Consider the following 15,438-nt stretch of genomic DNA (forward strand, 5'->3'; position numbering starts at 1 on the left):
CATCTATACCAAGAACAGGGACTCCTGTTTGCAATGGCTGTTGGTGGGCCCATTATGGGCAGCTGTTTTATATTTAGGGATATGGGAAAATATGAACTAGTAGCTGTAAATACAAGTTTAATAGAACGAGCAACTATATTTTGTTTGTATTGAGGTAATCACATGTTGACTGTTGTATTGATGGATTCTGCTGTGAACTTTAAACAAACTCTTCCTCTTGAAAACAAATAATAGGATAACATTTCAGACCTTTCTATCTGAATTATTTCAGAAAAGACCTGGCATGCATGAGAAGTAGGAGTTGATTTGGACCATTATTCGGCAAATAAGTCAGGTGTGTAACTTTGACTGAAAATAGGATGAACATTCTTTCCACTTATTTCACTCACATCTTGCTCTAAAGCGGCAATTTGCTCGACACTGCTGTTGTTTGCGCTTGAGATTTCTCACCGGGGACTTCTCATTACTGCCACATTTCAATGGGAGTTTATTTAATAACAGTCAGTGGAATAAAATGATATGAAAGATTTCATTGCAAACATCTAAGGACTATCAAATTGTCATTTTTCTGTTCTAGCCTCTCTCATGCATGTGGATTGTTCTTGGGGACCTGCCATAACAATTCTTGCATGGAGGAGAAAACAAAAACAAAACTTTAAGGTATGCGTACTGTACATAGAACATATACACTACCTTTCTTATTTGTAAGCAATTTATCTGACGTGTCTCCTCTGACTCCCTCACTCTTTATCTGTATAGTATCTGTCGGTCTCTATTGCCCTTTATTAAATAAACTAAACTCCCTGGGTAATGACAGATTCAAGTTAGGGTTTTAAACAGCATCTTGGTCAGATCAAAGTAGTCTAGGTATTTGTAGAAATTTGTGAAAATGTGTGTGTGAGTAAAGTACACCTTGTACCGAGTGGACTTAAAGGTCTCCAGATGCTGAACAGACACAGTGGCCTCTCTGTTTGTCATCACCGCACACACGCGCACACGCACACACACACACATGCATGCGCGCGTACACACACACACACACACACACACACACACACACACACACACACACACAATAAATGAAGTTTATATCATTCATTCTACACATGTACTGATCCAATCTATGTTTACCCTGAACACTGTCAACAGCTACATCTGTCTCACATACAGTGAATTACATTTTTCCTATGACAAGAAAGGGGACATTACATTTAGTATTAAAGTAAAGTTATTTCTTTGAGAATAGTAAGCTGGCATCACAAAAGTAGGAGGACTTCATTGGTAAAACACAATTTTGCCCTTGGAGGTATTTATTTGTAAAGCGATGTGGAGAAATGTGGAGAAAGCATTTTAAAAGGTCTGTTGATAAGTAAATAATCCACAAGACAAGAATTGTCCAAGAAAGTTTAGTTATACCCTCCAGATAAGAAATGTGTAACAATGAACAGGGCAAACAAAAAGTCATAACTAATTTATATCTCTCCTAGCAACATGAGAAGTCAAGAATGTGTAATGTAATGCTAACGTCTATGTCTGGTACAAAACTCTCTATCAAGTTTTTTTGTTTTGCAGCGGTGGACTATGTGGTCCATGGAAGCACACATTTAACTTAATATAGTTAAATATGCAGCTTCACATTTGGTTTGCTTCCCTCATAGGTATACAAGACTTTTAATCTGCGACTGGTCCCAAGACAGCCAACCTAAATGCATTGGATATGTGAGCAAAGAGCCTGCGGATCTCACACATTTGTGCTATGTTACATTGAGAGTCTAACAGGTCTATATCAACAAAGTCTTTCAAATAACAAATCTATGTTTAGGGTCACAACCCCTACATCCTGTGAGGTCAATACACACCTGCACATAGCAAGTCCACACACACACACACACACACACACACACACACACACACACACACACACACACACACACACACACACACACACACAGAGATTACAATCAGAGCATGTAAGTATTTCTGCAATACCAAATGTTTGAGAATAAGCTTTATAGATTAAGAAAGTATAATAAAATGTTATATTTGTATATGAAACCACACATTTTGCATCTTACTTTGAAGCCCAAGAACCTTTCACATAATAGCCAAAAAATACTAGCACTGTAATTATATAATGCACGTTCTCAGCTATCACAACAAAGGCATACATGTTAGTAAGTTCTTTTGCTGGTGTGTGCCTGTGCCTTACAAATGTCCGAATCTCAGTGAGAGCCTTTTGGTGTAGAAGTTGTAGAGGAGATTGATTAGTTTGTTTCAGCTGGTAACTCCCCCCAACACCACGGCCCTCTGTTCTATAACATAATCCTGAATTCTGTTTTGTAAAAGTTGGTTTTGTAATCCCTCAACATTGAACGGTTGATTTTAGTGGTGGTGTACACATGTCTGGCTTTACTTCAGTTTTATTTGATTTGAGCTCTGAGATTCAGGGATTAGATTTAGTTAAGGACGTGAGTGGACTGTTAAATCCCCTCCACACTCTCTCATTCTCCCTCTCGTTCAGTCACCCTCTCTCCCTCTTCTCTTTGTCTTTCTCTCACTTTCTCCCTCTGTTTCTTTGTCTTTTATTCTCCTTGCCTCTACAGGCTCTTGTCTTTTTTTACTTTTTACTGTCCTTTCTGTCTGTCACTCCATCCCTTCTGTCGCCATCTTCTTCTTCTTCTTCTTCTTTGCTATCACCCTGAAATAAATCTTTCATTAATTTTCTGAATTTACAACCAATCTGTAAATATTATATTGACAGGATGATGCTCTTTGGAGAAAGCTGCTTCAGGAAGGATAGTCAGTAAAAATACTAGTAGGACAAGTCATAAATATAGGATATCCACAGATTTTACGAATCAAAGTCTGTTTACAAGTCTTGGGGAGTAATACTGCAAACGTGAAACAAGTTGTAAAAGGCCTTTTGTGGCTCCAGAGGGAGAAACTGAAAACTACAAATTTGAAAACAAAAAAATAATCGGGCCTCTGTAGCCCACTCCTCATCCCTGCGTGAGGCTTGTGGCCCAAGGCTACATTTGCCGCTACTAGTATCTAATCTCTGACTGAAACGTAGCCTGGCAAGTTGCATTGTGCGTAATGTAGGCAGCAGGTTTTGAAAACTCTATATAAAAAATATATCTCTGGTTCTGCATCGATTCGACTCTTTTATGGGCCTTGTACTTGTAGTAGTTACAAAATATGACAACATATAGGAGTGTACTTAAAGCAGAGTAGTTTCACAGGACGGCATTAGTTTTAAAAGGTAGTGATGGAAAAGCCACTTTCCCAAGGAGCAAAACCAGATTCTCACAGTTTCATGTCTCAGAGCTGATTCCAAGATTCTAATAAGTCATTGATAACTCAGCAGGTAAGGGGACCTGGTGCTGACTTTGTAGTGCAAGAGCCCACTTTCATCTCCCAATCAGTTTCAAACTGCCAGTATCTGATACGTACACAATTATCAACTGTCATAAATCACAGACTGAAACTGACATGGGCAAAATGAGCAAAATGAGTGATGAGCTCCGGAGACCGAAAAACTGCAGACAGAAACTGAGTTTATATGTATCCAGAAAAGGGAAATAACCATGTGCAAGTGCCGTCTCTTTAAGTAAAGTTTATCACAGTATGGTGATACTCAGGTATGTGATACTGAAAGACGACAAAGCTGTGAGTCGCGTCCAGGTGTTGGCCAAATAATGTGCATCTACCTACCTACCTGTCTAAATGATCTAAATGGTTTTATAAATGGGTTGCTGCTGGAAATGAGTGTACTCAGACAGTCAACATGTCATGGCTAATTGGCTGTAAAGAAAAAGAGAATTACAGGATCCCAGCACAAGCAATATTTTATCATCTTCCTGACTTACTATACTCAAAGTCATCCAGTTACTACAACATTTAGTCATAGACTCTAACTGAAATATTGACTCTTTGAGTAACACGCAATCACGTGCCACATTCAGTCACTCAGTGAATAAATGAACAAATGACACAGAATTGAGTTTTAGAAAAGGTGGCAAACTCAATGGGCCACTGTACTGATTCTTTTCAGTCTTCTGAAAACACACAAACATATTCCTATTAATATTTTGATAACATTGTACTTATGAGTTCCTATGTAGACTTCCTATGTATCTTTACAGCTTTTTAATACCCTTTCATGTCTAAGAATCAACCTTGTGGAAAAAAGCCACTGTATTACGTGGAATAATATATAACATTTAATAATAATCATTAATAGTATTTAATCAATGTTCTCTGATTCCATCTCGCTCTTACCTGTAGTGTCTAAAAATCTCTTCTTCCACTTCCGTGATGAAGTGACACTTTGTACAAGAGTACTCCCTCTCTCCTCCACCTCCTCTCCCCCCTTCCTTGTCTCCGCCAACCTCTTCCTCGGCCTTGACATGTGGCGCTGCCCCCTTTAGGTTAATGAGGGTGTGGCAGCTTTCGTAGTGCTGGAGCAACACGTCAATGTCGGTGGTAGCAAAAGCACACTGGTCACACAAGTGGGTGACACCTGGGATCAGAAAAACAGGGCGAAATCAGGAGCAAGAAACAAAGCGTGAAACTGTTGAACATATTGACAATATTCTGACAAAATATGCCAGATGAGGGATGCCTTTGAATACCTTGTGTGACAACAGGATGGGCAGGGTCATAGGGGCGAAAAGTTGATCCCGAAATCACCCCGGGGTCCCCTCTAGGATTAGGAGGGGTCATGCTAGGTGAGGTGGCGGTAGCAGGTTTCGATCCGATGGAGTCCTGCTGCTTGGTGGACGGAGGAAACTTGGAACAGCATTTAGGGCAGGAGGGCCTCCGACAAGCAAAGGGGTGAGACACCTATTGAGAAGAATCAGACAAAGTTTGGTAAGGAACAGCATGGATCTTTGCATGCTTTCGTTATTACTGACAACACTGTGCATTATGAGGTGAATTTAGGCTTAGAGGAGTTTTCTTCTGTCGTGATATGATTGTGTTTTTGTCTATGCAGGTGATATCACCTGTTACCAGTGTAAATGTATATCATTAACTGAACGATGCATCCAATTTTGGGCTGTAAACCATCCTTTTTGCATTTTTAACAGCTGCAACGGCACCGTTTGGCAGCTGGCACAAAGGAGGGTGGGGACTGTGCGTGGGTGGATTGGGGGAACCAAGGGAATTTTTAACTAGGCCAGAAATTGGAACAATTAACTTTATACTTGCTCATATATTACATTTTATTTTCTTGTGCTTACAAAACAGCTCAATTCTTCTTCAAATGCCAATGCACCAAGCAAATAAACATTTCAATATTTTATTCATCTCACCTCCCCCAGGTGTTTATGTGGCTGACAGAGCCCCTGTGGACAATACATGCAGTGCTGAATGCAGCATCGGTGGATGGAGTGGTTGTGCTGGTAGTGCAGTAGTAACGGTGCTACTACGATCACATCTGCACTATGGGCCATTGAGTACCGGAAATCGCACAACTGACAGTTATAACTGGTCACGACAGCTTCTGAATCACTGCTGTTTGGGTCTCCTAGGAGCAGAAAACAGAGCAAAGGTCTGTTAAATAAAACAATTTGGGTCTTGGAGAAGAACAACAAAAGCATGTCAGAAATTCAACAAACGAGGGTCAAGTAGTTTTAAGCACTATAAACAATAAAAAAGCAGGGGGTCAAGCAGTTTTGTAGTACTTTTAACAGCAAATAAGTAAAAGTGAGCAGTGTCAGAGTGTCTGGGAAGAGCATCATAGTACTAGAAGACGTAGACATTTTAGACTGTTATTTAATGCTATGACACTATTGTGCTCATAAAAGTAGCCACCTTCAACTGAAAACACATACAGCAATTCACAACCCCATTTAACCATACTTCCCATTTCATTACCTTGGCTGGTGCTGGATGGGTTGGATGATAGATCTTTGCGGCTTTTGGATGTCATGTGGCCTCGTTCTTCTCCTTCTCTTCTCCCTCCTCTCTCCCTCTCTCTGTCCATCCCCCCAGGATTAGAGTTGCTGGGGCTCATAGTACCTCCCGTGCTCATTCTATGTCTTTGTTCATAGTGCTCTAAAAGCTTCGCCGAGCCCCCTGACCACTCACAACTCCAGCTACAGAATTTACACCAATAATATGTCTGCACAGCATCTCGACCCGGCTCCCCTGTCCAGCCTGACGAATCTGAACACGCCCTCACTGGGATGGAGTACCCGGCCAAGGAATCGTCGTCCGCTCTCACGGCGACTCGCTCAGCGCCGTCTAGGATTTGACTCCTCCCCTTCCCCTGGTTGTCGTGCGTTGCCAGGTTATTGGTGGCCAGCAGGGGGGTGGAGGGTGGAGTTTTGACTTTATTTGGATGCGAGGACACAAAGTGTTGCTCAAGTTCTAGGGAGTTACTGCCCATGTAGGTGAAGTTGCAGAATTTGCAGCGAAAGTACTTCGTATTCCCCTGGCAATCAGAGGTCTTCCGGCCAATCCCAATTAGCGTGCCACCCAGCATCACCTGTTGTCAAGCAGAAAAGAGAGGGGAAAAGACGTAGAAGACGAAAAAGATTTTGTTAAATCAGGATTAAAAATCAATCTCTGTGTATCATACAGTCACACATATGATTTTAACTTGAAAGATCATTTGTGAAGTAAAGGAAACCAAGTACTAAGTAATAAATTCATCATTGTCATTTTTAATTCCTATGCAGCAGATCTTTAAGGTACACGTGACATGAGCCTCCAAAACACAGAGCTGTGCTTCCGCAAATATGTAAATCTGTGCTCCAGCTGCTCTTATCAACATGTTGTGAGCTTAGTACTTAAGCTCACAACAAAGGCAATCAATCATTTTCTATATGTAACTGTAGACAATTACAAGGCTGCTCAAACTCTAACTAACTGACCAATAACATCAGACTCTGTACTATCTGTATTATTCCAAGATTTTGCTTTACAGAGCAAGCAACCTGACACTTGTCTGTTTTTTATTAGGTTAGTCCCTTGACTGCAGGAGATTATAGTGCACTGCTGGCTCTACTGGCGGGCAGACAACCTGGCAAGTCTTACGCTGACATTAGACTTACTACTGTACAATATGGATTTGTCTCTTTACGGATCTGTGGTTTCATTCTGACTGTCTTGTAATGGAAGTTTGGCAAAAACGGTATGCAACTGGTGAGCAAAGATGTATGGTTTTATCATTTTTCATATGAGGGCATTTAGCTTGATTTTTACTGTGCAAATGTTGATAAGCATGCATTTTGATTTCAGTCATAATTATCAAATTATTGTATACATTTTGTTGTATTTTCAACTCCAAAACATGAATGTATTCCCATAATAAATCTATTAATTAATTCTTGTCATCCAGGTCATGATTTTGTACTTTTTGGAAAAATTACACTGTGAAAATTGCTTTGTTTCCTTTTTTGCAATTAAAACGTGGTCATTAAACCTCTCACTGTCTTTTTTAGTGGTAAGATGAAGACAAAACATTTATACATGGTACAAAAAGAGCAAGAAAAGTAATATAAAAAGTGAGATGGTACATTTTAGAATAAATTCAGAAGGCTAAATGAGAACTATTAGTGTCTGTGATCTCACAAAAGCAATCATGCAGTCATCACGTCCCAAAGACCCTGCCCAGGCAATTAGAGAAGAGCCAGACATCAAGTCATTACAGCAAGCAGAATGGACAGAAAGACACAAAGGGGAACATGAGAGGGAGAGGCAAAGAGAGAGAGAGAAAAGAGGCAGAGGACAATTGGGACACGTTGAGGGAAAAGTGTGATACTCGGGGAATAGAAAGAGGTGAGAGAGGGAGGAAAAGCAAATTAAGAGGTGAGAGAGAAAAAAAGAATTAGAGTAAGAAAGAGTGAGCAAAGAAAAAAAGCAGAGCTGAGGAGAAGGTGAAGGAAAGACAAAGACAAATGATGAGAGAGACAAATGGAGAACTGTTTCATTACACTGCCTAACAGCCGATTATAACTAGTGGTTTCAAAGCCTTTCTCTCTGTCTCTTCCACTCCCTTCTCCACTTTCCTCCTCCATCTCTCTCGCTCTTTCCTTCTCTCTCCTATCCCTCTCCTCCCAGAGTCTCTTTTCCCGCAATGTCATTGGTTGACAGGGCATCTCGCCTTAGCAAATGACAACATGGAATTTTCCAAACGTGGGCGGGAGAGAGAAAAGGCGAGCGAGGGATGGAGAGAATAGAGACCCCTTTCATTCGTTTTTTTTATATACTTTCACTTTTTCTTCATAATGACGACTTAAGCCCACTGGATTTTCTATTTCTGACTCTGTGTGTGTGTGTGTGTGTGTTTCTGTGTCCATTACGTGACTTACGGCCATTACAGACTCCTGGTTTGAGCGAAATGAAACTCCTTGACTATTCGCGCGCACACACACACACACACACACACACACACACACACACACACACACACACACACACACACACACACACACACACACACACACACACACACACACACACACACACACACACACACACACACACACACACACACACACACGTTTATTAGATCATCTTGTTTAAACCTTTCAGACAAAACCCTACTGTTCACGCACACTCAAAGTCTTAATCCTTGACCCGAAAACTGGAGTAGTCCAAAAGCACAAAAAGCCAATTAAGTCAATTAAAATTCTTAATGTCTATGCATATATAAATTCATTTTTAAGCGAACCTACAACTTTTGGTGAGCATTGAACATATACCTACAGTATGAAATATGAAAATGTAAACTGTTTTCATGTATTAAGTTGAGGCTCTTAATAGACCTAATTTAGAAACTTGAAATTAATGTGCACACTTCACCTCAGTATTTATGATCAATTGCAGTTATTTGGGAAATTATTTGTTGATTGGCATATTAGCTGTTGAGAAATGGGACTTTTAAGGGATGTGATAACCCCTCAAACTACGAAAAACCATGAAGCATTATGGAATAAATGGCTTGATCTTTCGGCTGCAAGACATGGACAGAACATATTGCAGTTGTCATAAAACTTGAAATAACAACTCTTTAACTATTATAGATGAGGGACAAAAGGCGTCCAGTAAGTCTAATTCATTTTCCTGCTTTATTAGAACTCAATGGCATCTCAATGTCTCCTCATGACCATCTGATTTACGAGTGATTGTCTGATGAAAGTTTGTCTGCCAGACACTTCCAGTTCTCACTATTTTAGCGAATGAAAGTTCATTTCAAACTAAAAAAAACTGCCCATTCTGCTGCCTTACAAAAAATCTGATGTTAAATACTTTATTTATTAAATGTTTGTGTTTAAAAAAGGGATATGCTTCTGAATGTGGATTTCAAAGATCAAAGCTACAGTGAGTATATCCTTTTTTATGAAGTAGCTTAAGAAGATCTGCAAGAGTTTGAATAAGGCATAATATGCACGCATTCTTCATAATGCCAGTTTCATAGCAAATATAACTGACATGTTAATACTTGTGTCTTAGGCTTTAATGTCTACTACAACAGTGACAGTTAACTGTGTACAATGTTAAGCAGAGACTTTGCAGGTTTTCATTCGAACCAAAGTCTACAGCTGTTGATTTCACCGATTAGTACCCCTTAAATATAACTAAATTATTGAAGATATTTTATATCTTCAAACTAATTGTCAGCTCAGTTGATACCCAGGCTGCAGGTGCAAATGACGTCTGACTTTTTAATGTGTTTTAATGGAGTATAATTACAAGGTAAAATTCAATCAACTTTAAGTATATGAACAACATTTATCTTGAAGAAATTATTAATTGCACCTGAAGGTTAAAAGTAGCTCCCACCTTGTTACATTTCTTTTACAAATTGAGCCCTGAATCTGAGGGATTAGGGCAGGATATGCATTTATTAGCCATTATTAAAAATACTGGGGTGAAACTGGAGGGTAGCAGATTTAAGTCCTGGACAGAGCCGGTATGGAGTGTGCCCTCCTGGGCACTGCCAAAGTGCCATTGAGAAAGGCACTGAACGCCTAACTGCTCTGGGCGCTGTGCTGCGGTGACCCATCATTCTGACATCTCTCCAAATTCGATGCATGTGTGTGTGTGTGTGTGTGTGTGTGTGTGTGTGTGTGTGTGTGTGTGTGTGTGTGTGTGTGTGTGTGTGTGTGTGTGTGTGTGTGTGTGTGTGTGTAAATCAAGAAAAATAACAACAGAATTAAAAAATGTATTTCCCCAAGAGGTCAAATAAAGTACATTATTATTATTTGTATTATTATTATTATTATTATGCATGCAGTGCCTGTAAGTGATTTGTGAAGCAGACTGTGTTCCTGTCTCTGTGTGTGCGTGTGCATGTACACGTGTTTGCCAGGTGCCCTATTTTTATCCCTATCCGTGTCTGTCTATCCATATGCCAGTCTATAAAATGTATAATGTGCACCACAATGCCTCACTGTCCAAATCACACACACACCCTATGTTACAAATCAGTTGCAGATTGCTCTTCCCAATAAATTACTCGGTTCAGTTATGGGCCTCGAAATGTTGATTTATGACAACAAGGGATGCTTATAGTGAATTGTTAACTGAATCAGTGTGTCAGGTTGCTTCATGTTGCAATGGGAACACTGCAACCTACGTCTTTTTATGCAAGTTTTTAATCAAAAACAAAGTTTACAACAAAGCTATCTGCACTGCTTTCTTTGTTCACAAACATTACTTCTATGCAGTTAATGTTAGTGTATAATCAATGTACTGAATCATTTTTGACAAAGTCCCCAAATATGAAAAATATTTAATAATTAAATTGCATAAGTCCTGTCTGTTTTATTATCACTTTCAAATGAATGTCCTTTTGGCTTCCCTCGACCGTCCACTCCAATGACTACAGAAGCTGTTTGCAGCCACTGTTAAGTAAAAAGGATTTTGAAAAGAGACATTGGCTCAAACAATGCAGGGTTTTTATTGGACTGAGGAGGTAACAACAGGAAGCTACAAACCAAAGCTTTACTTAAGCCCTCGCTCCACTCATAGGCCGCTTTACCTTCCATCCGACTCATTCAATGCTGTCACACCACAAGAGGCACTGTGCAGCTTTAGTTTATTCATTGCTTCTATGTTTTTGTGTGAGATTTCTTTTCTTTAAAAAAAATTTTTTTTTTACTCATTGTGGAGGTGGCGTTATTACTGCTTCTTTGTTTACACAGGTTTTGTGGTCTATTTCTACGGGTACATATGCATTCTTAGCATGTGAATGAAATGCATTTCTTAGGCATCATCACGTACAGTATGTAAAATTGACTCGTCTCTTTTTCTTAACTGTGGCACATGCTTACCTGTACGTCATACGTGCCATTCATCATGACTGTCCTGTGCTGTTGAATGTGCATATCTGGTCTTGTTTTCCCCAACTCTTTGGCTTGGTTCCTCTGCCCCTGTCCTGCTTGTATATCTGGGAGCAGAAGCAAAAAGAGGGGTCAGACTTGTAGAAACAGATAAACAAAGAGGAGGTCAGACTGCCAGAGGCACAAAAATCTAAGGACATGTCTGACTTCTGAGAAGAAGGAAACCTTTTAGACAAATAATAAACAAGTCTTTGTTGTGAGAAACTGGTGCCACTAGGAGCATACTGAAAAACAAACTTTACAAAATCAAAATCTTATTGTGCCTTTACAATGTAATGAAACAATTCATAAGAATGTATTTTTGAGTCCATGTTAATTTCCATTTAAAGCGGCTTTCTACAATAAGCATCAACACCAGTCAAACACCTGGAGCAGGGAGCTGGAGTTACCTAGAGGAGTGTGTTGGGGAGCCATGTTGTGGAGTGCCAGGATGTGTGTGTCGAGGGCAGCATCCTGCCGTGTGCGATTGTGCAGACCCAGGTGATACTTCCTAAAGTGCTTCACCAGGTCGGCGGGGTCGTTGCCGTAGTAACCGTAACCGCACACGTTGCACTTGAAGTCCTGGAGTTTAGGAGAGGGGCTGGAGGAAAGTGGAGGGGTGTCAGTTGTGGACTCCTCCCCTCCTTCCTGTCTGGGGGGGAGGAGGGGAGCAGAGAGGAGAGGAGCCGTGAGATAATCGTCCCTCCCTCTGTCTCTTTCGCTCCTCTCTCCTTCCTCTGCCCCCTTCTCCCCATCCTCAGGTTCCGACTGGCTCTCGGGTCTGTCTGTCAATCCCGCTTCTCCTTGTTTGGCCTTCCCCCCTCCTGCTCTCCTCCCCCCTCTCCCCTCATTGCTGTAGCGCTCACCAACTGATGAGGGAGAGACAGATGAGGACACACACTCGCTTTCTCCCTCCTCCTCCTCCTCCTCCTCCTCCGGCTCCTCATCTCCTCTGATCCGGTCGGAGGATTCGGGTTCAGATGGTCGGTTTATTCGTTCGGCCTCTGCTCCCACTCTCCCTTCCTCCTCTCCCTCCTCTTCCTCTTCTCCTGCCGGCTTCCTCCCCTCTTCTTCCTCCTCCTCCTCACCTCCCACACTCCGGATAGGGGGATTCTTCTTCCTCACCATCTCTGAAAAATAAAAAAGAGACAGTGAGAGAGAGAGACCGAAAAAGTTATTTCTTCTTTTTTTTAACTAAAGCATTTAGACTGTATTGTTTATGCATACATGAAAGAACTGAGGGAAGAAAATATCGAGCAGATTTTGATAATCCCTTGAAATCAATACACTAAGAGATACAAGGTGTCTGCAGGACTCAATAAACAAACAAAAAAACATCATACTCTGGATTGCATGCACACAAATACAATTTTCTGACAATGATGTATGTGTACAGAATAGCTTTGATTCAATTTACAAACTTCTTTGAACGCTGAAATCTGTGACGATCCTCAACCACAAACCTCGTCAAAGAAAAACAGCCCCACCAAATCAGAAACATCTCAGCTGTGAGAGATTTTTCAGGGGGGTGTGTTGGGATGTTTGTTGCATCCTTAAGTGCAACTTTTTGCCTGGTTTTCCTTCTTAAACCGGGGAGTCAATCTTTTTATCGTTATGGAAACCATCCGTGAGAATCTTCAACGCATAACCACATCAAAACCCAAACCATATCAGAGAGACTGAGAGGGAGGGGTGGTAGAGAGAGGGTGAGGCAGAAATGGGGGAGACAGAGAGAAGAGAGAGAGACGGGGAGAATGGCCAACAGACAACCACATCAAACCACACACCATATCAGAAAGATGGATGAGGGAGGTGGCAGACGGCAATTCATCCCCTCCAGCATTCCAAATTTCTCTTTCTTTCTTGCATCTCTTTCTGCGTGCCTTTCATTCATTTTCTGGCTCCCCAATTCTCTTTTCCTCATCTCTCACTGTCTCTCTTGCTCGATCTGTGTCACCTCCTGTCCTTCAGTTTCCTTCCTCTTCTTTATTCTCTTTTTGTCTGCTTTTCTTTCTAATTTCAAATCCAATCTTACTCTCTATCAAGCAAAAAAAAGCCATTTACCTTGCATTTCAGTCATGTTTCTATTCTCTATTGCCCTCTCCCACATGCAAGAATAATTTCTACAATAATTTAAGTAATTCCATCATTACATTTTTTCTCTCTGTTCCTACCCTCTCCCTTCCTCTGTTGTCCCCGTTTTCCCACTATCCCACCCCTCCCATCCTTATAATCACTATACAATGCCATCAAATAACCAACCATGTGTTTTATGTTAAACCATAATGTTTCTGTTGTTTGAAAAGAGAACAATTGTGGTCGTTCTGTTCACTACAGTCATGACAGAGAGATACTGCTTGAGTGTTTTCTGAGCATGTGTGTGCGCGTGTTTATTTGTGGTCGTTCAGTTCATATTCAGTCGTAAACACAGTCAACCCATTGACCCATACACACACTGTGTGTGTGTGTGTGTGTGTGCGTGTGTGTGTGTGTGTGTGTGTGTCTGTGTCTGTGTGTGTGTTCGGTAATAAACACAGTCAAACCCAACAGACGCCTGATAGACGCCAAAAACTGATCACTTTTAGATCAATGCAATATGAGGGGGGGAGACATTGTGTGTGTGTGTGTGTGTGTGTGTGTGTGTGTGTGTGTGTGTGTGTGTGTGTGTGTGTGTGTGTGTGTGTGTGTGCGTGTGTGTGTGTGTGTGTGTGTGTGTGTGTGTGTGTGTGTGTGTGTGTGTGTGTGTGTGTGTGTGGAAGTGAGAAAGCATGCGTGCGACCCTGTGACTAACTCTGTTAGTGTGAGAGATAAACGCTTGTTGTTATTTACTGATAGCAAACTGCAAACAGCTAAAAGCATGAAAGAAACACACTTCTAAAGAAAGACAAGTACAAGGGAATGTAGCTGAAAACATAAGCAAACAACCACAAACAAACACATGGAGATGAACATAAACATATTAAAAAGGACCATATTTTAACAACGCTGTAATGTAATCTAGCGCATTAGGAAGAAAAGAGAAAACACACACAAGCACAAAAGAAGAGAAGATAAATGACAGAGAGAGGGCTGCTTTCTTTGTTCAATCCAATTTTCTCTCTATGGCCTTTCTAGTATTTTACCTTTTTTTCTTCCTCTTTCTCTACCATACAACTATTAAAATAAAGCAATTTATGTCTGAAAGGGCCCACGCCTAGACCAGCCCTGGCACTCACTGTGTATGTGTATGTGTATGTGTGTGTGCGTGTGTGGGGAGCAGAGGGAAATCTCATCTGATGTTCACCACACCCAGTCAGAATTCATCATTCACTCACACACAGTGGAAAACTACAGATCGTTGTGGTAAAGCAATGAAGCTGAAATCCCGACCTAAGAAGCACTGACTGACCTAACTGTGTTTCCATCTGCCCCATATGATTTCAGTGGGGACTTAAGAAGTTCATCAAAGCGATAATAAGAAAATGATGCATGGTTTTGGTGAACTTAACAGGAATTTGTAAGAGAGATATTGTCCATCTATCATTTATTTACATTGGTCTCACATGTTCATTTGCATACGTCATGCTCCAAGATGTCGGCAAGAAGAAGAGGTGTGTACCATATGTGTCTGTTTAATGTGTGTGTGTGTGTGTGTGTGTGTGTGTGTGTGTGTGTGTGTGTGTGTGTGTGTGTGTGTGTGTGTGTGTGTGTGTGTGTGTGTGTGTGTGTGTGTGTGTGTGTGTGTGTGTGTGTCGCAGTACAGCCTTTGTATGCTTCAGGCTGTATACACAGACTGGAACCATTACTATCAACTACAATTAGGTACAACCCACCACAACACATACCGCATAACAACTACTGCTACTAGCTACAATTAGCCCCTCACACACCACAATGGGCCCAATACCACAGAGAGGATAAATGTGACAGTTAATCATTTCCATCAACTACAATTAGCCCCAATGCAAGTGAGGGTTTTATCTAGAATTGCCAATAATCACTCCAAGACATCCGTTGAAGGAAGTACCGAGAGGGGTGTGGGATGTTTTGTTGTAGTATATGTCATATACCTGGCCAAGGTATGGGGAACTATTTTGGAGAATTTTGATTGAGTCATATGTAA

General features: G+C 40.9%; 1 protein-coding gene across 4 annotated transcripts in view; it reads right to left on the minus strand.

The window, feature by feature from the left end:
* The window catches only part of trps1 (trichorhinophalangeal syndrome I), a 118,124-nt gene that overhangs the window by 50,273 nt on the left and 52,413 nt on the right, over window positions 1-15,438 (minus strand). For all 4 annotated transcript variants that reach the window (XM_039820144.1, XM_039820145.1, XM_039820146.1 and 1 more), the window contains exons 3-8: window positions 11,747-12,466; window positions 11,289-11,404; window positions 5,881-6,493; window positions 5,316-5,530; window positions 4,635-4,845; window positions 4,282-4,522 (exon numbers count right to left, since the gene is read on the minus strand). In XM_039820144.1, the coding sequence (XP_039676078.1) occupies window positions 4,282-4,522; window positions 4,635-4,845; window positions 5,316-5,530; window positions 5,881-6,493; window positions 11,289-11,404; window positions 11,747-12,466 (2,116 nt within the window). The remainder of the gene's footprint in view (window positions 1-4,281; window positions 4,523-4,634; window positions 4,846-5,315; window positions 5,531-5,880; window positions 6,494-11,288; window positions 11,405-11,746; window positions 12,467-15,438) is intronic.

The sequence above is a fragment of the Perca fluviatilis genome, chromosome 13, assembly GCF_010015445.1.
Source record: "Perca fluviatilis chromosome 13, GENO_Pfluv_1.0, whole genome shotgun sequence".
NCBI classification, from domain to species: Eukaryota; Metazoa; Chordata; class Actinopteri; order Perciformes; family Percidae; genus Perca; species Perca fluviatilis.